General features: G+C 33.0%; 1 protein-coding gene across 2 annotated transcripts in view; it reads left to right on the forward strand.

The window, feature by feature from the left end:
- The first annotated feature begins 17,136 nt into the window (after nt 1-17,136).
- LOC126889639 (semaphorin-1A) overlaps nt 17,137-26,964 on the forward strand; it is a 584,815-nt gene continuing 574,987 nt past the window's right edge. For both annotated transcript variants that reach the window (XM_050658141.1, XM_050658142.1), the window contains exon 1: nt 17,137-17,233. In XM_050658141.1, coding sequence (XP_050514098.1) covers nt 17,199-17,233 — 35 coding nt within the window. In that variant the 5' untranslated portion in view covers nt 17,137-17,198. The remainder of the gene's footprint in view (nt 17,234-26,964) is intronic.

Here is a 26,964-nt window from a genome sequence, read left to right on the forward strand (position 1 = left end):
ATGAAAGTTTGCAAGTGTACTCGACCGGACCGGGAGTAGGTTGTTGTCTATATTTCATACCCGTGCGTCTTAAGGGGGCTTGCCACCCTTATATTTATTTCTATTTTTTCAGACAAACTCTTTTTTTTTTAATTTCATATGATGTGGAACGTAAAGATACATACAACCCTAAATTTTCACTTTTCTATCACTAACCGTTATTTTTTAATGGCCATTTAAATATTTTACATCTATATAAACAAAAGAAAGTCGTGACAGTTACCAACACATAACTCGAGAACGACTGAATAGATTTTTATGAAATTTTCCACGTATATTTGACCGGACCGAGAATAGGTTGTTATGTATTTTTCATATCCGTACGTCATAACGGGGGCTGCCCCCCTAAAATATATTTTTATTTTCAAGGCAAAGGTAAATACAACCCTAAATTTTCACTTTTCTATCTTCGACCGTTATTTTTTAATAGCCATCTAAAATTTTGCATCTTATATATAAAAATCTATTGCTGTGCGTTAGTCTCGCTAAAACTCGAGAATGTGTGGACCGATTTAGTTAATTTTGATGTTGAATTATTTGTGGAAGTTCAGGGAAGGTTTATACGGTTTTATATTGTCATTTTAGTAGCCACCAAAATTTTTACAGCTATATGTATAAAATGCTCTTTTTACAATGTTTGTTGCCATACTCCTCCGAAAAGACTTTACCGATTTTTATGAAGTTTGGCAGTTATGTTTGGTCTGACTGGGAGTAGGTTTATATCTATATTTCATACCTCTAGGTCATAAGGGGGTTATGTATGACGTCATAACTCTCAGAATAATGACGTGAAAAATATGAAATTAAGTAAGTGTACTCCTTGCTGAATTCCGAAGAGAACCGTACTAAAAGTTTTTCTCTAGCTGAATCGGTGTCCAAAATACAATATCTTAAGCTGTAGAAATATTCTGAGGACAGAAGAAGAACGAGCAACAAATTTCATCGAAGAAAAGTCCAACTGTTTAACTTTTGGACTTAAATTGGGCAAAATATGAATTTCTTAATTTTACAAACTTTCAAAAAATATCTCTACCGAACTTTTCTGATGAACGGCAAGCAGAAGAAAATTTCTGAGCACACGAAAAGAACAAGCAGCAAATTATAAAGTTTTATTTAATTTTAATTAATTTTGTTTCATTTTATTTAATTTTATTTAATTTAAGTATTTTATTTATTTTCGTTTATTTTATTTTATTTCATTTTATTAAATTTAAATTATTTTTATTAGATTCTGTTTATTATTTTTTTAAATTTATTTATTATTTTTATTTAAGTTTATTCAGTTTTATTTATTTCTATTAACTTTTATTCAATTTTATGAAATATTGTTTCATTTTATTTAATGATATTTAATTTTAATTTTATTTTATTTTGATTAATCAACACCTATATTGTTGGACAACCCCCAACCCAATTATAAATACAGGGTTGTTTTGAATGTAAATAAAATAAAGCTGTAATATTCATTATAAGATAAACAAATTTAAGATTGCAACTGTTGCACTGCAAACTTTATTTTGTTGCTTCTAACTAAACTTTATTACTTCAAACATCCTGTGTAAATACATTCATTAAAAATAATAATAAAAACTCATTCACATCGAGCATTTTTTGTTTATTTTAAGTTTATTGTTTACAAAAGTTTGTTTTTATCTATTGAGGCAGTACGAAGTCTGCCGGGTCAGCTAGTTATAAATAAATATTATAAAAACAAAAATAATGTTATCGTTTATCGTTAGGCTTAATATAATAAAATAGGATTTATTTATATTATGACAGCGTTTCGTGTTAATACAACGCATGCGTAGTCCATGAAATCATCTGAACTGAGTTCTGAAATCTTTGAACGGCCGAATTCCACCGTTCAAGCATCGTTCAAGTTTAAACTGCCATCGGTTGAACGTGCGAATTGAGAAAGACGATTTTGAGTTTAAACTGACGTTTACTAGAAGTTCAGGTTAAACTGGAGTTGAACTCGATATGAGAAATTGGCCCTTAAATTTGGTACTCCGTCAGTTGTTACTCTTACTAGGTGGTTACGGGTTAATTCAAAATTTTCCACACAGTTCCGGACTACTTCGAAAATATCATTTTCATTTGTTGAAATTTCATTAATTTCATTGAGGGAGCCGATAAATCTCTGTGCCAAAAACCCAAATCATTGCCCGCGTCCCGCGTTATGTTGAAAATTTGCGGAAAAATCACCTGCTGCGAAAGAGATAATATTAATAGCTGCATTATCTATCTATATTTAATTATCAATATTAGCAATAACTAGAAAAAATCTTGAAATGAAAATAATTCACTTTTTCTCCTCGGGCCCCAAAAAAATGTCCAAAGGGCTGCATGCGGCCCGCACTTTGCCCACCCCTGGGTTATATTAATATGTTGTAGACATAGGTAGAAGGAATAACAATGCAACTCAAAGTTTTACTTTATTAAAATTAAAAATAATATTAAAATAAAAAAGAATGTGTGTGTATTTTGTACGCACGTAAGAAGTTATACTTCTATTATATAATTTCAACGAAATAAATATACTAAAGAGTTTATTTATATTTTATTTAAATATTAAACTAATTTGAATACTTACCTACCACTTTCAAAAATTTTTTATTAAAACGATACCAAAAATTAAAAAAAAAAAAAAGAATATGAGTCGTCCGGGTTCGAACTCAAGTAATCTAAATCTGTGGTCGAATGCTCTACCAACGAAGTCTGTTTACGTGACATCTCGGACATAATTACAAATCACGGTGACAAATAGATCAAGTGAAGTATAAAGACGTTATAATAGATACTTTTATTATCTTACTCCCGAGGAAGACAAATCCAAAGACACAAAAATTATAATAAATAATATATTTATTAAAAACACTAATATATTCTTTTAATAAATTATTTGCGTTGATACATCCTATTATGCTCTATTATATCTATTTAATTAGATTGATAAGCAAATTCTTACTTTAATTAATTATTCAATTATTTTATTTACTGCCTTTGTAAAAACAAAACTAAATTCAAATTAAATTTTCCAATCAATTTTATTCTCAGGGCTAAATTTGTATTGGCTACAATACCTGTGATCTGTGGCTTCTAATATTTCTGATTGCTTACTTCTTCCAGGGTGGAAACAGGGAAATTGAAAACACTCAATATCATATAAATGTAATCTATTGTTTTTATCAAATAAGCCGTGTACATGTGATTCAAAAAATATTAAATTTAAACTTTGTTGCAACAATCTCTTACTTAATAAATTAAACTCTAACTCTGATATCTCCTTGTTTTGAGAAAAAAATTATTTAACTAAGGTATTATTTACTCATACTAAATTTAATAAAATTTACTTTTCTTCTTTTGACTTGATTTCTCAAATTTTAAATGACTAACTGCGTAAAAAAAGTTCAATAAACAAATAAACAAATATGGGTTTGATATAAAAAATTATCTCCATTCCGACAAATAATTTGACTAACCTTTTTGTTTCTTCACTCTCTCGTTCTCTGGATTGCGCCGTCATTGATTCTCACAACACGTACTCTCTGGATGTTGCGAAAAAGTCCCTCTCGTCAAACTGCTTCCAAAAATCATACAGGATTTTCTCGAATTCTGTTACTCATTTTTCCTTGTTCGATATCTTGTGCAAAAAAATATTAATCAGCTACTCGTTCTAGACAAAACAAAGGAAGCTCCCTCAGACCAGGAAAATTGACTCTTCAACCGGTCGACAATTTGGTTTCAACTTGATTCTGCTCGCAAAGGCTGATCACACACACTCTACACTGATTACTAAACTTTTAAAACAAAAAACTGGACTGCCTTCCACCGATGTTAATTACACAGTGACCTCTCGTCTCTCGCCAAATTTCGACTCCCTTCTACCTCATCTCTCCCACTCAATCAAAAACACGCCTCTCTCCAAACCTTTCATACCCATTTCTTCTGAACCAAATATTTTTTCACAGAACTTTACCAATTTGTCATATTTCAAGAGATATCATAATTAGTTCTTTCCTACTTTCTACTTTAACACCTAAAACTCATACAATGTGTATACCACATTAAAATCCTTCCCGAAAGGATCTTAAAACCGTCTTTGTTTTCGACCACGATGTCCACTTTCTAATCGCCGCATTGTTTGTTCATGTCCCGTCCATTTCGTCGAATCATTTATTTATCGTTTCACTTTTTCCCGAAACACTTGCTTAATAGCAAAATTAAATTCTAAACAAATTTGGTCATATACAGGGTGATGAAAAATTATGATTTCATGGTCGTTGATATAAATTTAATTTTTTCTGAATTTCTTTACAAAAAAAAACAATTCTACAACAATACATAACTTGAAAAATTAGCAAGGAACTCCATACTATCTCTGTGCGCATGCGCCCAGAATAATAAAAATTCACTCTCAGTCGCGCCTAAAGAAGTATAACTTCAATAAAACTTTTATTTTGACCAAGTTTCTGATAACGCCTTTGTGTCAGAAGGCTTGGGGAGATCTATAATTTGCATTTCACTTCCTGCATGATCTCGGTTATAAAATTCATCCATTGCCATTTTTCGTTTGTCTGATTATTTGATTCGGTTAATCTGATCAATTAGGTTAATATATATGTATGGCATATGTGGTTAATTGCGCCGAAACTGTGGTATGAAACTTTGATGGTATTGTACCAGTGTGTTTTCGTTGTATAATTAATTAAACTGTAAAGTTTTCACTGCATTGACGTTTGAACACGAGTGTCCTGCATAACAGGGATGAATCTTGGTCACTAGACCAACGATTCTATAAAAAAAACGCCCGTTTTAACAAATTATTCATAATATTAAATAATAAATCTTATTTAATAGCGAAAAAGTCGAACATTAATAGCAAAATAAAAAGTTGTCATTAGTTGTTTATCTTTACTTGCTAAATTAATTTTGTATTATTGACATATTTAAATGTCAACAAAGAATAAAGATCTAATTTAATTAAAACGTGAATTTGCAACAAAACGATATAATAAGAGCCCTATTCCTCGTATCTGTTTCAAATACAGGGTGTCCAGACTAATTTATCCAAACTAACTATCCAACCCTAACTTTAAATGTTTTAATATCACCCTGTACATCTTTTTATAATTTTGGATGTGGTCTTCCATAGGCGATTCTCAATAGATTTTTCAAAAATAAAATGGGTTCGTAAGTAATCAAGAAAATATCAAAAATATCACTTTTTTTATTTTTGTTAAATTAACTAATTAATATTATGTATTTGCATTAGATGTTCGAATTCTAGTCCACCTGCCGCAACACACATACCGAATATCCAAGACGTAAAATAACCGCAAAAGTTTTTCAAATATTGTGAACTAATAATTATAAGAGATTTTTTTGTGAATTTTTGCTCACTCATTTGAAAGATGTATGTATGCTCCTACGAAGCCCAAATTTTTAAAAATAAAAGATGGTGTTAAAAATTAAATATGTACCAATATTTAACAAAATGGAGTTTGTAGAGGCATGTATTGAAGCATTTTACAATGTCTGTTCTGATGGGATCAAGGATAAGATTAACTATATAGATACTTTGGGTCGAAATGGGACTAAAGAAGAAGGAACAGGCATATAAAGCTTCTTGCGTACGACAGCTCATTTTTTTGTGCGATGGCAGGTCGTGGAATCGTTAGGGGGGTAAGAGGGTTTAAAGAAGACTAATTACCTTATCCAAATAAGCAAAGGATACTTACACAGACTTGAGGACCTTCCTACTACTTAAAGAAATTTGGACGCCGTTTGAAAAATCCTCAATTCACATATCGAGTACTTACTGGACATATTCCATACTTTTGAGAACCAAATTGGGGTACATTCACCTTAGATTCCTCGTTAGGTCAAACTGGGCTATTATTGACCATCCTATGGCCTCTATGCCATTTCTTTTTCTTTACTCTAAAACTTATTTCACTTGTATTAGACATCTGGTTAATAATTTTTCAAAAAAAAAAGAAAAGATTACAGAAATAAAAATAGGTACATTTTATAATGTTTATTTAAACCTTTAGACTTTATTTTTATTATGAGAATAAACATGTTCTCAAACAGGAAATGAATAATAAAAATAACTATATATTTTTAATAAGACTTTACCATGGCCAATAAAGATTTTACAATCTTTTCTATTTATCAAACGAAAATACACCAAATTTATTATTACACATTATTTTTACATACATAATAACTTTTTAGAGCAGTGTATCAAAACAAAGTTTGACTTATGCTGTCAAGTCAAACGTCACTGCCATCTTATCTAATTTACATAAAACTTTCCGAGAATCCATATTGAAAACAAACTATTAAAATATTTAAAACCTTTACCAAATTAATATCCACTTGTGAATTTAATTAAAACAAATATTATTTCATACCTTTTTTAAAAACAAAATCCATCGTCACACGTCACACTTGGAACTTAACCAAAATTTTCCATCCAAGATAAAGGGGAGATATTCAATCCTAACCAAACAGGAAACAGGATAAGTTGATACCAAATCAAAAATCTCATCATGGAATCAGGAATTGAATACAGGAATGTTACCATAACATCATAAAAAACTGGAAAAGCTTCTCAATACCATAGAATCGCACACTACTTTACCGGCATAACCACGACACAATACTTTTTACTTGATTTTCACACAAATATATCCAAGTAATGCTGTGAAATTTTGGTACAAGTATTCCTTAATATTTACAGGACAAATTGCAAGTCCTTCACTTCGTTTACCATAACGAAAAAAGCCATTTCCAAGCCGGAAAGTGCGATTATCTGCGAGTATGTTGAGTTCTACCAAAAAGATGCTTAACCTTCAAACATGCTTTTAGAACTTAACTATTTTTACTTTGTCTCTTCTCACACTCTCGTGCGTCAAAACCGACCATTCTTTCGGCTGAAGACAATTGACCAATCGGCAGAGAGAACTCAACGATCTTTCAAAATTCACACCAATAATACTAAAAGATGCTTCGCGCTCAAAAGAAAGGGAAAAATACCAAAACTTTTTAAGGATTCATTCTAGAATAATGAATGTTTACTTACACAAATAAACAGAAAGTTTCCTAACGTTTACAATGTTGTGAAATATTGAAATATTTCTAACAGGAACGGCTTAGGAAATTTTAATGATATATAAACTCACAAAATAAATTAGAAAAATAGATATTTTTCTTGGGATAGGATATAAAATTAATGAATTCTATTTACAAAACATTGTAGCGGAAATCCATCTGCTACAGTATAATAGAAACATTTTTCTAACTGAAGTTGTTCAGTGAAAATGTGAAAATCCAAAAAATGACAAATCGAGCATTTACCTACATACCAGAAATCTTCTGGCGCGATATAAAATGTTTGTTGCAGCAGGTGGACTACAATTCGAGCATCTAATGTAAATAATATTAATTAGTTAATTGTTATTTTTATTGTTCCTTTAAGGTTTAAGGCTTTCTTGATTAATACAACAAAAATAAAAAATAAACTGATATTTCGATGACTATTTACGAACAAATTTTATTTTTAAACAAGCTATAAATGCGAGCCTTATCATAACGAAAACTTTGTTTATTTTGAAAATTTGCTATTATGAAAAGTTGTTTAGAATTAAAAATTATGTTTTAATGTGCTATTATGTCATTCTAATTTAAATGTTGTGAATTATAAAGGTACATACTTTACTATTGATCAAAATTCATATTTTTTATATGCCTCGTATAAAATTAATAAAATTTGATATATGATGGTTGCATCATAAATCTTAGAACATGAAGAGCTTTTTATGAAGAATAACTTTTCTTCGTCAAATTAAGAATAAAAGAGTTATAAATGAAAATGTTGTTGGTATCCATAATTTGAGAAAAATCTAAAATATTTTTTTAGATTAGAGAAAAATATTTTTTTCCATTAGAAGGATGTAATTGCACATATAAGACCATAATTTTTTATTCCAAACAACATTTCATATATTCGGTTCGCTAAACTCAGACACAACTGGCTAGTGATATTAGTCAGTAATTTTGCCAATACGGCAAAAAAATAATTACTAAATAGTTAATAATTACTAAATAATTAGTAATTTTGCCAATTTCGGCATAATTGACAAAAATAAAAAAATTACCTACTTAAATCACTAGCCAGTTGTGTCTGAGTTTAGCGAACCGATTATAATAACAATTTTCATTTCATAACACACGGAACAGTCCATTTATCATTAGGTACTCCCATTAAAGGGGAGGCCGTATACTCGTATAAACCTTTGTAAAGTTGTTAATAAATGATTGCTTTCAAAATATACTCAAATTGTATTTTTGAACATCTTATTTATTTTATATAATAATTAAATTCACTATCAAATGTCAATGATATTTTATTAATACTTAATTCAAAATTTAGTTTGACATTCACGAAATAATGTCAAACTCAAATGCAAATAACCTATGCTTAACAAATTGAGATTAAAAAACTAGCCTACTTACTAGCGACGATTTCATCTGACGTTTAGTGTGTCGGCAGAAAATAAAAGGATTGTGACGTCACATTTTAGACTTTGAGGTCGATTATCTCGAAGACGGTTAGAGATATCGAAATGCCGTTTTCAGATTTGGATTCAGAAGACAAAACTACATACGAATCCATCGATAAATCTGCTCTATGTATTGCAAGAGCGGCAACGCAATAACACACAGACTTTGCGAATTTATAAACGAAAAGTGTTCGTTGAAAATTTGTTGAATGTACGATGGAGGATCACATCTAAAATTATAAATAAATGTACAGGGTTATTCACTATATTTTGACCCCCCTGTAAAATACTTTATTTATAGAATTAGAAAATAATGTAAAATACAAAAGTTATTCGATTTTTAAATTATGATTTTTTGACATATATATCATACTAGTGACGTCGTCCATCTGGGCGTGATGACGTAATTGACCATTTTTTTAATGAGAATAGGGGTCGTGTACTAGTTCATTTGAAAGGATATTCAATTCCCTATTCAGTAATATAAACATTGACATGATTATTTATACAGGGTGTCCAAAAAATTTTTTTAATTAAATTAATTGACACAAGAAGAAGAATGTATGTAATTTATTTAATTCAAAATATATTCTATTCAAAACAATGTTTATTTGTGCAATAAACTTTTATTTATGTTTTCTAATAGCAGTAGAAGATATTTTGAATTAAATAAATTACATACATTCTTCTTTTTGTGTCAATTATTTTAATTCAAAAAAATTTTTTGGACACCCTGTATAAATATTTATCGTTATGTTCATATTACTGTAGAAAATTGAATAACCTTTCAAATGAGCTAGCACACGACCCTTATTCTTATTTGAAGAAATAGTCGATTACGTCATCACACCCAGATGAATGACGTCACTAGTATGATATATACCGGGTGGTGAATTGGAATACGGGCCATAGGAAACTCAATGTAAAATTCTAAACTGTTGAATTCCTGCTTCCCTAATTATTCTACGTCAAAAGACATGAGAAACTATTTGTAGAGGAATAACATCTTTATTGAAAACAATTGTTAGAATTGTTCTACGAAATAAACACATTTCAAAATTTTGTAAAATATAATAAATTTTATCAAAGTATTTGCCAAATTTAGGCCATACACAGTGCAAGAATGTGTATAAGGTTGCGTTCGGTCACAATGAAATGATTCTATTAACAATATTTTGAACTGTCAGTATTTTTATTTTATCATATTTATTGTTTAAAAAACAATAAAATTGAAAATATTTCCTCAGTTGAGGAGAAAGTAGTAATAAAAATATGTTTTATTCAGTCAATAGTGCGCGTACTGTCAGAAATAGTAACGTGTGGCCTTACTTTTACGCACTTAATATGGCAAATATACCTATTATATTTTTCAAAATTTTGGAATGTGTTTAAATCGTAGAACAATTTTAACTTTTGTTTTTAATACAGATTTTAATCCTCTACAAATAGTTTCTCATGACTTTTGATGTAAAATAATTAGGGAAGCAGGAATTCGACCATTTAGAATTTTACATTGAGTTTCCCATGGCCCGTTTTCCAATTCACCACCCGGTATAATATGTCAAAAAATCATAATTTAAAAATCGAATAACTTTTGTATTTTACATTTTTTTCTAATTCTATGAATAAAGTAGTTTACAGGAGGGGGTCAAAATATAGTGAATAACCGGGTGTTATTAAAAAATTTAGAGTTACGGGTTGTAAACAAGGGATGAACATTTGGGGATGATTTTTTCTCAGCCATAATAAAGTGTATTAGAAATGGAATATATCAGTTTTTGTCCCATTCGAAAATCTCTGTTCGTTTAACAGATATAGCGTGGATAAATTAGTCTGGGACACCCTGTATTGTATATCCCCCGTTGCATTTCGCCGGCGCCATTTTAGCTTTAGCGTTACACATGTTGCACTCGGGCTCCCATTTGCATTTTCGATATTTCTGCAGTCGATGCACCAACCAACCACCATCACTCGATTTCATTCTGAAATAACGTTCAATTACATTGCTCGGAATAAAAATTGGATTCGATAATAATGCCCGTTTTTATAAGGGAAAATTAAAATTTCAAATTGAAATTGCAGCGGCAATAAGCGATGAACGGGGAAAATATTTCAAATATTCCCTACAATTCGATTAAAACTGCTGAAAATTTGTGTATTTTTGTTTCCGCTGCTGAACATATTTTAAAAAAATAAGTTTGCTTTGGAATTTAAGGATTTTTTCAAGAGTGAGTTCAAACAAAAAACCAATTAAAACTTATTTATATTAATAATATCAACTAGTTACATAACTTAAGTACTTTTACGGCTTTTGTTAATTCTATATTAATATTCGTGCTTTCCATTTATTGTCTATCTATTAAAATACTCTTAGATCTATTTAACACAATACGTAGAACTGGAATAATACCTAATAGTCCAGGGCGCATCTGTTTTGAGATGGACGTTGAGAGGTGACTCAAATTTTTTTGCAGAAATTGCTTGAAAATAACTTAAATAATAATATTTGAGTTATCCTCCCACTCAAAAAGGTCCGGAACATTGTTTAAATAATCAAAATGTTAAAAATTGAAGGAAAAATTCGATTTTTTTCTTGGTTTTTTGATTATAACTTTAAAAGTATTCATTTACGAAAAAAGTTGTACTGACATAAAAGTTGCGTTATTAAATTTCCTACAATATAGAGTTGGTTAAAAATTAAAAAAAAAATAGTCACCCTAGTTGCAAAATAGCAATAATTGCGAAAAACCCATACAAAAACAAGTATTCGCATTTTACGTTTTTCAACCATTTATGCTACACTTAGGACCTTCATATTTCACCCAGAAAAACTTTATGATACAGTAAAACAATACTGTAAATTTCATTAAGATCGGTTCAATAAATTTTGCAAAATAAATTTTGCAATCCAGCTTTCGCAAAAATAATTCATTTTTTCAAAATGTTACAGGACTGAAAATAAAGCAGATAGCAAGTTGAAATTTTTTTTGCTTATAGAAGTGTACTGTACCTTTCATTTGCAATTTTCAAAATTAAAATCGATTAATTACCACGGCGTCAGAAAATTTTTGAAATAAACAATAATTTTTGGTGCTACGCACAGGACAGCGGTGTTCGATTCACACAAGTTGATTTCCACCAAAATTTCTTTTAATCTTTATCTAATATATTATTTTCTTACTCTATATTTTGTTGTATTTTAATATTTTAATTCCACAAAAATCAAACTAATTTTATTATTGTTTGTGAAATATTGTTTAAACAATTGCATATGATTAAAAATAATAAACTTTTATTATTTAAGTTAAAATATATGAACAAAGTTTTTGCTAATAAAAGTGTTATTTCAAAGGATAGAGTATGTGTTTTTATTTTGCAATAAACAAATTTATTTATTTATATCGAAACGTAATGAAAATTAAAATGTATCAATCATTATCAAAGGTCATTGGAATGCCCAATCAGAGCAAACTATCCGCTGTCCTGCGCGTAGCACCAATAATTAATGTTTATTTAAAAACATTCCTGACGCCGTGGTATTAATCGATTTTAATTTTGAAAAATTGCAAACGAAAGATACCGTACACTTCTATAAGCAAAAAAAATTCAACTTGCTATCTGCTTTATTTTCAGTCCTGTAACATTTTGAAAAAATGAATTTTTTTTGCGACAGCTGGATTGCAAAATTTATTTTGCAAAATCTATGAAACCGATCTTAAAGAAATTTACAATATTGTTTTACTGTATCATAAAGTTTTTCAGGGTGAAATATGAAGGTCCTAAGTGTAGCATGAATGGTTGAAATACGTAAAATGCGAATACTTGTTTTTGTATGTTTTTTTCACAATTATTGCTATTTTGCAACAAGGGTGACTATTTTTTAAATTTTTAACCAATTCTATATTGTAGGAAATTTAATTACGCAACTTTCATGTCAGTACACCTTTTCTCGGAAATAAACACTTTTAAAGTTATAATCAAAAAACGAAGAAAAAAATCGAATTTTTTCTTCAATTTTTGACATTTTGATTATTTAAACAATGTTCCGGACCTTTTTGAGAGGGAGGATAACTCAAATATTATTATTGGATTTATTTTCAAGCAATTTCTGCAAAAAAATTTGAGTCACCTCTCAACGTCCAAATGTACTAATATTTTTACAGATGCGCCCTGGTCTATAAGGGATGGCTCCGTTCGACCTTTATACTATGTACATCCAAAAAAGGCAAATACAAAGGAATACAATGAATATTGTACGATAGCTTTGATGAGTCATGCTCCAAAACTATTCTTAAAAAGAATCCACAATAGAATCTATAGGAAATTAGACGTAGACATCAGTAACACTCAGATGGGATTCAGAAAAGGGCTGGGTACAAGGGAAGCTCTGTTTGCAATGAACGTTCTCTCACAAAGATACTTAGACATGAACCAAGAAATCTACACCTGTTTTATTGATTTCGAAAACGCTTTTGACAAAGTACAGCATGAACCACTAGAGCAAGTTCTAATAAACAAAAATATAGACAGCCGAGATATTCAAGTTATATGCAACCTATATTGGAATCAAACAGCAAATGTGAAGGTTGAGGGTAGGCTAACAGAAGAAATTAAAATCCGTCGAGGAGTCCGACAGGGATGTATGTTATCTCCACTTTTATTTAATCTGTATAGTGAAGCCATCTGTCAACAAGCACTCGCGAAAGAAGATGTTGGTCTGATAATAAATGGTGAGACGATCAACAATATAAGGTATGCTGACGATGCGGTTCTCCTATCGGAAACGCTAGTAGAACTACAATATCTTGTTCAAAGTCTCAATATATACTGTAACAGTTACGGCTTGAAAATTAATTTGAAAAAAACTAAATTTATGGTAATCGCGAAATCAAAGAACATCAGAGCTAATCTTGTAATAGACAATACAGCAATTGAGCATGTGTCCTATTATATACACATACACCTATAAATATGTAGGTGCTTGGATCACAGACGATTCTGATCAAACAAAAGAGATTAAATGCAGAATAGAAATTGCTAGATCAGTCTTTAATAGAATGCTCAAACTCTTTTGCAATCGTGATATCAACATAAAGTTACGAATACGAATGCTGCGGTGTTATGTATTTTCCACTCTGTTATATGGAGTTAAGGCTTGGACACTAAAACAGTCGACCGTAAAAAATATCGAAGCATTCGAAATGTGGTGCTATAGGTGCACTCTCAAAATATCATGGATCGACCACGTCACTAACACGCAAATACTCCAAACTTTAGATAAAAGATGCGAAATTATAAATGAGATAAAAAGTAGAAAGATGGAATACTTGGGACACATTATGTGGGGTGAAAAGTATGAACTTTTAAGAAATATCATGCAGGGCCAAAGAAGTGTGGGAAGAAGAAAAATATCGTGGCTTCGCAATTTACGTGAATGGTTCGGGTGTAGTTCGATTGAACTTTTTAGACGCGCTGCTAACAAAGTCGCAGTGGCCATAATGATTTCCAATCTCCGCCAGGAGTGGCACGTGAAGAAGAAGAATTTATCATCACAGCTTCTTCAGTGGAACGCTATCGTAGCCTTTCCGTAGATCTACGAATAACATATGAATTTCTTGATTCCGTGTCATCTTTTTGTCTATTATCTAAGATTGATGCAAGGATCTTGCCCGTTTCCAGCTTTATTTAAAATATATGTACCTTGAAAAATGGAAACAAAAATGGGGATACCACTTACCAACACTATACATACGCTGTATAGGGCTTTTCATCGACTGTCATTTGTTTCGAGCTTCTGTCATGTGTCACATAATATTAATATATCGTCGGTATACTGCGAAAACCAGGTAAATGCCGAAATACCGAAACCGAGAAAAAACGTTTTTAAAGTTTAGTGTTTTATTTTGAATTAAAGGACAATTTGTGTTTGATATTCGGTATTCTAGTGAAAGATGCATATATCAGAAATTATATTATATCATTAGTTTGAAAAAGTTAAGACGCCTAGCTGAATTAACCTAAATTTAAGATGGAGATGCGGTCACTTACCTGGTTTTACCTGTAAATCTAAATTAATCAGTTACCCTTAAAATAACACATTTATAACAAATATAGTAAACCAAATATAATATTTTGTAGTTTTGTGATCGGAATGTGAGGCTTTAACTAGTTAATAGCAATGTTTTTAAGTGATTAGTCGATAATTATAAGATTTAACTGGTTTTCCCTGAACATTTTATTCAGAGCTGTTTGTAGTGATATGGATATTATTTACATAAATGATAGGCAGTTTTATAGAAAAAACAAATTTATTTTGAACGTGTTGTAGATACAAGAAAATAATATTACTATGCGTATTACTCGTCAGATTATTTACTGAAATCAGGATCTGACAAGATGCCATTGGTGTCGTAAAACACTATACCACCTGTTATATTCCTCCGGCATCACTCCCTTATCAGATAGTTGTAACAAATCTCTGTTTTTTGCTGTGCTAGATGGCAAAGTCTATCATAAAGTTGCTTAAGTTTTTATCGACCAACATAAGCATGCTTATGTTAGTTGATAACTCAGCTTGCTTTTTTCTTGTTGACCGCCGTGCAGTATCAATAAGGAAATGAAGCTTATTGGTGAAGCATCATAATTGAAATGGATTCTGTTTGTCTCTTCTTTCACGAATCTCATCTTTTTATCTTTAACCACTTTATTTTTTCGCCGTTTTGGTCTTTTGTTCGGTTTTTAATTAGTGTGTGACAATTTTTTTAAATCATAAAAGTCGTAGTACCTATTTAAAATCTTTACAGTTGTATGGTTCTATACATACTTTTTTATCACTGACAATGACATTTTTAGTTTCCTTGCAGACAAGTAATCTGGCATACCATAGAGAGACCTGATTTCTAGCGGTTTAGATGCTGCTATGTATAGAGTCAACTTCCATACAAGAATGTTCCGACTCTAAAAATTTATCTTACGATACTGTCCTCCGCAGGTGTAAGAAAATACACTTTTTACACTTGCTTACATATTCTAGGACACATTTTGATAGGTGTTGAGTATAATGCTTTCTATTTCAGAACTTCCTCGTCTACCGTTAATTTCTGACCAGGCAAAACGGTAAGCTACATTTGCTAATGCGGCTTCATTTACACACAAATTGTAGACCCTTAATTTTCGGGAAGAATATATGAATTGTCCAGTTAATCTGAAATCTGTAGTATAGCCTGTAGATCTAAAGTGATTGAAACAAAATTCCTTTGTTGATTAGAGCTTTTCTTATCATTTCGTTTTTCGAGATTCCATACTACTTTTTTTCTGACGTTGCCTGTAACTGTTTTCTAAATCCGGTTTCTCAGTTGGATTAGCCATATCATGATATGATAGGGCTAATAAATATTAGTTATTACAAACTAAACATTGATCTTATTTAGGAAAAAAAGCTTAAATTATAGTCGTTAGAAAATATTCTTCGGTATGTAATTTCACTAATACCTTCCGGTTTCTTCAGCTGAAAATCATTTATATAAAGTTGATACATTTTCCTTATACTCAAACTTTTGCCCAAATATCTACGCTTCGAACTTTGGCGAATATAATGTGGGACCATGGTTGGAAAAGACTCAATATGAGCCTTCACAATTTTTCGGTTTTCATTGCTTGTTTTATTTGGCAGTATATGCTTGTCTCTTTTTCCCGTATCTGCATAACAACATAGAATATCAACTTTTCTTACAACATCTTGCATTAACGACGCTAATATACAAAGTGTCTTACAAAAAAACTTCTCACATACCTGTACCTCGTGACCATTCAAAGAAACGTAGTCAATACTATCGATTTTACCAGTCGATATGAATGAGAAATTTTAATAAAATATACATGTAAAATGTATTAAAGACATTTATCACCTTTTTACTGAATATGGTATACAGCAATAAAAATATATTGTTGTCCGGCAAAATAATATATGTGCGCTCACTTGGTTTTACATGCAACAGAACTTTAATTTTGTGGAAGTAAGTAGCGATATATTGTTTTACTTGAAAATGAAAAGTTGGTTATGTGTAACTTATTTGTTTATCGCAGAAATTATCTGCTGAATGGTAATTCGTATCATTTACTGGGTTTTACCTGTATGTAGAGCGTAAAAAGCTGAGAATTTTGGTATACTTAACTCAATATTTTAAAATTTGTCATTTACCTGGTTTTCGCAGTATACCGACGATATCTACGCCATACGTCTTTGGTTTGTATCATTGTTATATGTTTGTATCATTGTTTGTATATTGTATATTATACCAATAACGTATACGTAGATATATTAATATTATGTGACACATGACAGAAGCTCGAAACAAATGGCTGTGAATGAAAAGCCCTATACTCTACTTTGCAGACGGTCTAGTAGTAATGGCTCAAGATTATGACGATTTTTTCTTATTCTGGCATTTTTTCGGCATATTTATCGTACTAGTGTGTTTTTGTCTATTATTGCTGTATTACAATATTATTCTCTTTGTTATAGGAGCAGAAGACGACGTACATCGCTTCAGAGGCAACGATACTCACACTGACTTCTTCCGTTTAGTTATGAGAGATAGTGATTCCTTACTTGTGGGCGGAAGGTAAGTTATTAAAGTTGTTATATTATGATATCGGGCACAGTATAAAGAAGGGACAGTAAAACCTCTTCCATGTCAGCACTTTGATCTCAAGAAGTAATACCAACAGTACGCAATTGGTAATTCACCAGTGGTGAATGCGGGTTTTCCCTGTTAAAACCCGTACGTTTCTATGCGACTAGCAATGCGAGAGTGGGGCAAAAGCGAGAGAGTGGTTCTACTGTCCCTCTGTATACTGTGATATGGGTTTGGTTTCACAATTTGTATAATGAAAGAAGTTGACTTTGCTTAATATATTGTATTCGAAAATGTCTACTCAACGAATCTTCTAGTTCAATACACAACATCTGCAACCATCTCTACAACATTAAAGTAACGATCGCGATTTTCTAGACTTCATCTCATGTTCATCTCATAGATAGAATAGAATAGAAATATGCTTTATTGTCATGAAAAATTTAACAATTTTATAGACAAAGCTTACAAGAATCATAAATAAAAACAATAACAAATACAATTTACTAAAATTATACAAATCGTCAATATAAATAAAACATAATAAAGTCAAATAAAAATCAGTAACAATCTATTGCAAAATTAAAAAAAAAATTGCAAATTGCGTAATCTACCTTAAGAAATTTAATAAGTGATTTAATAAGTTATGCTGCTGCATAAAAACTCTTCACTTCATGTGAAGTGAAAAACTACACCAAGCAGCTAAAACAGTATGTTCTTCTGACCTAATTGCTCAAAAAATGCTAATCCACACATCAATCAAAAATATTTAAGTGTTTAAAGTGACGCTGTTTTTGTGATCTTTATAAACAATTATTGATCCAAAACAATTTCGTGTGTTGATTTAACACTATTATTTAATGGGAAAAATCCCATTCAATAATAATAATAATAATATCGTATCCTGTGGGAGTTTTTGGTCAGTTCTTCTATCAGGCGCGGCCCCCTGCGAATGGGGGATGCTTTCTGGGTATTCGTAGCGCCAGTACCCAGAGAGTAGCAGGGATACTTGCCGTGGAACAAAAACTGACACCTGGCAGTAGGTATAAAATGCAAACCCATTAATATGGAGAATTATGATTTATGTTTAGGATCGCTGCCTGGGGATCGCCAGGGCACGTCTGGAGCCGGCGCTGGACGTGACAGCATGCGGGACGTCGGTGGCAGGGTGTTGAGGAGGCGGGCCCCTGTCATACAAACAGCTACAGCCCAACAACAACAACAACAAGTGAGCCAAACAACAGCAAGAGCTCCACCCGCCGAAGGTGCTGCGCTGGAACCTCAGCCGGCGCTCACTCAAGCGGGACGACCGAGGCAGCGCATGAAATGGACTGCGTCCATTAATGAAAACATTTTGCGCTTCTACTACAAGGTGACAAACCTCGGTCAAGAAACGATCGGCTACAGACAACAGCTGTATGCCGAATTTTGCAGAGAGTACCCAGATATTCAAGTATCGGAGCAAAGAGTATCAGATCAATACCGGGTAATCATCAGAAATAATCTTATCCCAGAGGCTAGACGCGATACCATCAAAAGCGAAGTCGAACGGGAGATTAACAATCAAGGGCTAATTTTAGATCAAGTCCCTAATGAAATCCCTGATGAGCAGATTCCTGAGCTTCCCATACCAGAAACTCAACCTGATAATACACCGCAGGAAAACAACGAGTTACGTGATAGCCTAGTAAACGAAATGGCTCGCGCCGTACAAGAGTTTAATGGAACAAACCCACTTAGCAGACCACCGCTACCAAGAATTAACTCTTGTAAGAAACTAGGTGCGCTGTTACAAATTGTGAACACTGAAGTCCTACCCAATTACGTCGTAGAAGCTCACACATTAGAATATTTGCATATGCTCATCTACTGTGCAGCAACAGCAATTGCTAATGTAATGGGCATTAAGATCAGAACACGACGGGGTACTAATAACGGAAGAACTGGTAACAGAATTGCACCCTGGGAAAAAAGACTGCAAGGGAAGATTGAATTACTGCGTAGGGATATTGGCCAAGTCACAGAATATTTACGAGGAGTACCAAGTAGAAAAGTCATTAGGAGAGCTGAAGAAATAATGCGGAATACTGCAAGACACTCGAGATACGATCCAGACAATAACACAGCCCAACAGTGTCTCGATACATTAAAACAAAAACTCTCCGTCTATTCAGGGCGACTAAGGAGGTACAAAGTTAGTAACAACCGAAAAAGCGACAATGCACTTTTTGAAAATTCCGAGAAGACGTTCTACCGAAAACTCAATTCCACCGTAGAAAGTGCCGACAAGACTTACCCAAGCCAAGAAGAAATTCATGAGTTTTGGGGAAATCAACTTTCCACGCCAGCTGCTTTTAACAACAATGCTGGATGGATAGAAGATACGACGTACAACTGTCACCACTACGTTACTGCTAACTACGAACCATTCACGACTGAAGAGGTCTCAAATGTCATCAAAGAGCTTCATAACTGGAAATCCCCTGGACCAGACGGAGTTCAGAACTTCTGGCTTAAAAAGTTTTGGTGTATTCATGATTGTTTATCAACATTAATTAATCATGTTATCTCTAATCCGCAGGAAATACCATCATTTCTAACTCAGGGAACTACTTATTTAATACCAAAGGATCAAAATAACACCCAAGATCCATCCAAGTACCGCCCAATTACTTGTCTTCCAACTTTGTATAAATTGGTCACATCCTGTGTAACCCGGCGTATCTACCAGCACTGTGCTCTAAACAATATCATAGAGCCTCAACAGAAAGGATGCGCTAAGGGTTCCATGGGTTGCAAAGAACAACTTATCATCGACTCAGTCATTTCTAACCAGGCATTCACAAAAAAAAGGAACCTTTTTACTGCTTTTATTGACTATAAGAAGGCCTTTGATTCAGTACCGCATGAATGGCTTATAGATATATTAAGAATATACAAAGTCGATGATAACATAGTGACCTTTTTAAGGCATATAATGAGAGATTGGAAGACTAAAATTCACCTCCAAATACCCGGTGAAAACAATATCGAAACCGAAAATATCGCAATCAACCGGGGCCTGTTTCAAGGAGACTCGTTGAGTCCATTGTGGTTCTGCTTAGCTTTGAACCCCCTTTCCCAGCTATTAAACTCCACTGACTCAGGTTTTAGCATTAGAAACAATAATACTGTGGTAGCGAAGCTCAATCATCTGTTGTATATGGATGATTTGAAATTAATGGCTTCCACTCGAGAACACCTAGAACAGATGCTAAAAACTGTAGAAACATTCTCTAATGATATAAGCATGCACTTCGGACTAGACAAGTGCCGTGTTTTGAATATAGTCAGAGGAAAGGTACAGCCCGGTGGATTCGATATGCAAAATGGCCAGAACATCGAGGCCATGGGCGAAAACGATATGTACAAATATCTTGGTGTAAAGCAGGCGCGGAAAATTGACCATAAGCAAATGAAAACTGAGATAACTACTGAGTTTATACGAAGGGTAAAACAGCTGCTTCGTTCACAACTTAACAGTAAAAATTTGTTTAAGGCACTAAACACCTACGCTTGTTCCGCGCTTAGCTATTCATTTGGTATTGTTAAGTGGACAAAAACGGATATAGAACACCTTCAGCGAAAAGTAAGAACACACCTGACAAAGGCACAAAAACACCACCCTAAAAGTGCAGTAGAACGAACGACATTACCCCGGTATCTAGGAGGAAGAGGACTTATGGATATAGGTGAGCAATTAGATAAACAGATTGCTAATTTAAGAACTTATTTTCAGATGCAGGCTGAGACATCTAATCTACACCGCGCCATTTGCGCAGTAGATGACACAACACCGATCAAGCTGAGGGAACCAGAAATGCGCATAAACCACCTTACTAAGGACGAAAAACTGCGCACCTGGATGGGCAAACCTCTGCACGGGCGACATCCCAATGAGGTCAGCCAAGACTATGTCGACAATACAGCGTCGAACTATTGGTTGACATCGGGTAAGATGTTCCCTGAAACAGAAGGTTCAATACTAGCCATTCAGGATCAGGTAATACCAACTAAAAATTACCTGAAACACATCGCCAAAGACCCTCAGATCCAGAACGACAAATGCCGATATGGATGCCGAACCCAAGAAACCATCCAACATCTTACAGGGGGCTGCCAGGCATTTGCTGCAACTGAATACAAGGAACGGCATGACGCAGTGGGAAAAATCCTTCATCAAGAGATAGCTATCAAGCTGGGACTTCTCCAAACGGACCATCTCCCATATTATCAATACGTCCCTGAGAGTATGCTTGAGGATGGCAACTACAAGCTATACTGGGACCGTACTGTGCTCACAGACCAAACAGTGGCACATAATAGACCAGATCTCGTACTAGTTAATAAATTAACAAGACAAACAACATTGATTGATGTGGCGATACCTAACAACAATAATCTACGTAGTAAATTTACTGAAAAGATCGCCAAGTACAGAGATCTGGAAATTCAAATACGAAGACAATGGAGAATGCAAAGTACCCAGACGATACCTATTATTATGTCTACTACTGGAGTCATTCCGAAGAACCTCCTCGAAAACATAAAAAAGCTGGGTCTAAATGAACACCTTTATAAGACCATGCAGAAAGCTGTACTACTCGCGACGGCCAGATGTGTACGAAAATTTCTGGGAGATACTCCAGCATACCAAGTCACCTAGGGCTCGATAACATGGAAAGAGTCCCACCAGAGCTCAATCCTTTTGATACCGTAGGTATCTGGGATGAGTCAATTTTCCCCTTACAGGGAGTGTGAGCCGTATGGCTAAATCTGGTAATCGTATGGCATTTTTGCCGGGGAGATCCTTTCGGACAGTTCCGGCGCCATTTACATCTTTAACCCTGTTTCAAGTAACTAGTGTCGATGTACACTAGCCCAGGGGGACCGACGGCTTAACGTGCTCTCCGAGGCACGGTGAGACGGCTCGTGTAATTATTGGAAATGAAAATGGTTTGTCTTGGCAGGGCTCGAACCCACGTGCACTGGCGTATGAGGCCAGCGGTTATGCCGTTACTCCACGGCCGCTCACATTCAATAATAATAAGTTGTTATATATGGAAATATTTCTAAAGACTAAGTTTCCAATCTAATAGCACATACAATAATATTAAAAATATTATTGAATGGGGATGGCATGTCACTCTTGTCATATTGAATGTCCATTTCCTATTTTCTCAGTTGGTCTGTGCCCATTGAACTGGCAAGTACCTAGCATTTTCGAGCAGGAAAACATGTTGCCCTTTGAGCATGTATTCTATTATATCTAACAACATCGACTTGTAATTACCATATTCTACTTAAATATAATATGTAAATCATATATTTTGGGGTAACCACTTTAAATAGTGTGCTATTAGATTCAAACTACTCAGCAGAATGTAAGTATTCGCACATGTTTTTTCTTTCTAACAGTCACAATTTTAACTTTTTTGCATTAATCTACTAACGTGGAAATACTTCATTCTAGGCACTGAAGATGTTCTGAATTAGAAAGAAAACGTTTTGCAATCCATTTGGATAAATTTTTAGATAGTTTTTAAATAAACGATTTTATACCAGAATGCAATTTGAAGTTTTTACTTCTGTATTATTTTTTTATTAAAAATATTACTCTACATCCCACCAGATTGAAAACAATGGGAACCTTCTCCGGTTACACCTCCAAGGCTTCTAAAATTTGCAAGCCATAACGGATGTTGAGACTAATGAAGATGAGGGAATTTTACAATTTATAATAATTTACGTCCCATCTACTCAGCGCGGTAAACTTCCAACGAGAATGGTTCCCTTCGTACTCCAATCAGAGTAAACATGTAAATAAAAAATGAATAACCATTTTCAATTTCGTTGCAACACGAAACTACAGCCGCATCATATTCTAGTTCAATCAGAGAGTGCAGTAAGCACCTCTACCGGTTTCGAAACTTATTAGTTTCTCATCAGGAGGCACATATGCTGCTCTCTCTGACCCAACTAGGAGAAACCCCGGCGTGCAGTTACGGATTGCAACGAACGAAATATTTCTGTTTAAATAAAAACAACTTTTGTGATACTGTTATCTGTTGTTATGTATGAACACCAGTCCATTGTTCAATAATTATTTAGTTTTTACGGCGAAATATTGGTTACTATTGGAAACTAATATACGAGAGGAAACAAAACTAGCAAAAAGTATATATTCATATTTTAACCAACTTATTAAAAGTTGCGAAAGTGCAACAATGACATCAGACGAATGATTCCGTGTAGAGGTTTCGAAAATGTAAGTAGACATGTTAATCAGCAAACCTCCACAGGAGACGATGAATGCAAGAAGTTTAAAAATTATTACGGCATTCATGATTTAATACATTGCTTCCCCAAAAAGAACATCAAAACTAACATTTGCAATGTTAATTAACGGGATATAAAAAACTGAATCTATTCTAAGTCTGTAGAAAAATATAATCTGATATAAAATATTCATAAAAAGAAGCAAATCTGTTTTAAAAATACGGACACTAATTTATTTTAGCCGAGATTGCCTTGTTTGAATAATACATAACGAGGAGAACAAAAGCACGAAATGGCGGTGCAGCCATTTCGTAAAGGTATTGTTGCTAGATATAATTAATAATTTACGTTGTGAGTTTCGGGCTGGCACGATAACCGTTTACACACCAAATACAATAAAATACATGCCATGCCGCCACCGCCACCGCCACCGGTTATTAAATTTTTATAAAATTTGTACAAACGACCTTCCGCCGTTGAATCCGATCGCAAGCGCAAGCTACAGCAAGGGACGTAGTCCTTTGAGTATGTACTGAAATTTCATTTAGTCCATGCTGTGAGGCCGCTCCCGTTTCTGTTCAAATTCCTCTTCAAATTTGTCCTCTTTAACCAAAGTTTTATATTCATTCGACTTTTCAATCCGTATTTTTTCGGCTAACAGTAAAAATACTGATTGAAGAGTCGAGCGAATATCAAATCCCATTACACATGGCATTCATAGACTGCCGAAAGACGTTTGACAGCATAGAACATTGGGCCATCAAAAACTCAGGCGAGTGTACCTAACTATATATCAATTCACAAAAATTCAAGTTGCACTGTCTGTCCCGTACTGTCATCAGTCAGAAACGCTTTTACACCTGTAATCAGTTGGCTTTCACCTTTCTCTTTGTGAAGACAGAGAAATCGACTCAGTCGCCCACGTGCTTCCAGGAATAATCATATAATGCCTTAGGGTATATTTTTCATCTATCGCCAGGATTTAGTATACAAAATTTCAATGTAAGACTTTTAGTTGACATTTAAGGTGTTTAAACCATGTATTTTTGTGGCTTATCATATAGAGCTTGTGAGTATAACCTAATTTTTTATCTTGGTCAACTTTAAAATTTTTACCTTTGTCTTCACTAATTATGGTTATACTTATTTTAGGCAAAGAACACCGATGATGCTCTCTTTAGAGCGAAAACGTTCTGTTTTTTAATGTAGCCCTTTATTGGGGTTTTAAAATAAATATACCTTTTACACACAAGATTTTTCTTCAATATTAGAAAATTTTTCATACGGGAACAGCCTCACACATGGACTATATTAACAAGGGACGTAGTCCTTTGAGTACTGTAATTTCATTGTTGGCTGTCCACTTGGAAGAGAGTTGCCCTAAGGACAAGTAACATTTTATATGCTAAAAATTGGGAAATGTTATACGACACAAACCACTGTGGGTAATTTAATATATTATTGGATAAACATTTTGTGTAAACACTTACATTTTTAGAATTAACATTCATGTATAAATAAGAAAACCCGAATCAACTCACCGCAAGCTTACCAGACTACTTTAATTAAATTAAATATTTACAATAATGGAGTATTTTAATTATTATATTTTCTGAGCATCTCTCACAAATATACGCAGAAATATTTTATTCGACCTTCAGTTCGGAAATCCCAGGTGATTTTCCGTTTTGCAAAATACAAATTGATTAAACACTGAACAAATTATTTTGCTGTTTTACTAAATTTTATCTGCCTTATAGTCTAGGCGCCAAATAGAGGTCACCATGTCCTTTTCAATTCTGATGGACAAACTCAACTGTTTCTTATGGATATTTGGCTGCTGATTACGAATTTTGAGGGTGGATTTCGATCCCAGTGGTCAAAAAATTGTTACAAACAATTTAATTGTTTATAAATTATTTATAAGGCTCTGGCTCATAAACTAAAAGAGATAAAAAAGAATGTTTCAAATAAAATTTGTTCGTTAATAATAAACGAAGAAAAAAACGTTTACAACCTTAAATCCAACAATTAGAACTCAAGATATTGTAAAATTAGCGCACAATGCAAATTGAAAATTGCAAAATAAGTATGTTTCAAAGCTTTATCGATCGTAACTCGGCTTCTACGCATGCAAATGAATCTTAGGAGGTCTCATTTTAAAGCTTCATTAATATACTTCCAAACAGAGTTTGTTAAATTACTTGATCTTCATTTATTTTAAAGTTATACCCATTTGAAGTAATAATTTTCTTTAAAAAATTGTACATTAAGTTTACAAGGGTTTCAAGCAAATTTAAGCTATAAACATTTATACTTTAATTAACAATAATGATAGAAGAGCTCAAAAGGAACATTTTGAGCTTACGAAAATGTTTGTAAGTTTATTTTTGGCCAAGATATCGATATTTTAATAGTGCGCCTGAGGCGCAAGATCGGCTCACCGCGTAAAGGTTTACGCGATAACTTCTCGATGCAAATTATAATCTCTATGTATATATACGTTATCTTCATTTTTCATTTTTGAAGATCCTAATAAAATTTTATCCTATAATTCTTATAATTAAATCATCATACTGTAACCTCTTATCACCTTTCATTCTATTTACTTTGTCTTCTATTTTTTGTACTAAATGAGAAAAAACATCAAAATCTAATATTTCAGAATTAGAACTAAAAAGTAAGTTGATATTATTTATTAATACTATTTTTACAAACTTTTTGTTTCATGCATCTGAATCGAGATATACATACAGGGAATCTCAGCTTTTTACGTCTACATAAGTTCTTAGAGAAATTTTTACAGTTACATGGTGGTACTAAGTCTGTTCTTGTACGCAGTAAAACTTAAACTTTCTGGGACTTTAGAGTCTAATTATCTATATGATATAGATATAATCTATATAATATAGATATCCAGTGGATAGTGCATCATCAAGGCACGTCAATTGTGTGTATGCCGCCACAACATAAATGCTCGTTTTATATGAAGTGATGATGCTGCAAAATAACTCGATCCATTTTTATATGGCTATCACATATTGGCTCATTTGCATGCGTAGAAGCCGAGTTACGATCGATAAAGCGTCGAAAAATACTTGACTGTGAGTCGATGTTGCGCCTCATAGCGTGCCATTAAAATATCGATATCTTGACCAAAAATAAACTTACGAACATTTTCTTAAGCACAAATTATTCTTTTTCGGAATAGTCGCCGGGGTTTGTCCTAATTGGGTCAGAGAGAGGAGCATATGTGCCTCCTGATGAGAGACTAATAAGTTTCGAAATCGGTAGAGGTGCTTGCTGCACTCTCTGATTGAACTGAAATAATAATGCGGCTGTAGTTTCGTGTTGCAACGAAATTGAAAATGGTTATTCATTTTTGATATTCCTTTTGAGTT

This window comes from Diabrotica virgifera, chromosome 8, assembly GCF_917563875.1.
Source record: "Diabrotica virgifera virgifera chromosome 8, PGI_DIABVI_V3a".
Taxonomy (NCBI): Eukaryota; Metazoa; Arthropoda; class Insecta; order Coleoptera; family Chrysomelidae; genus Diabrotica; species Diabrotica virgifera.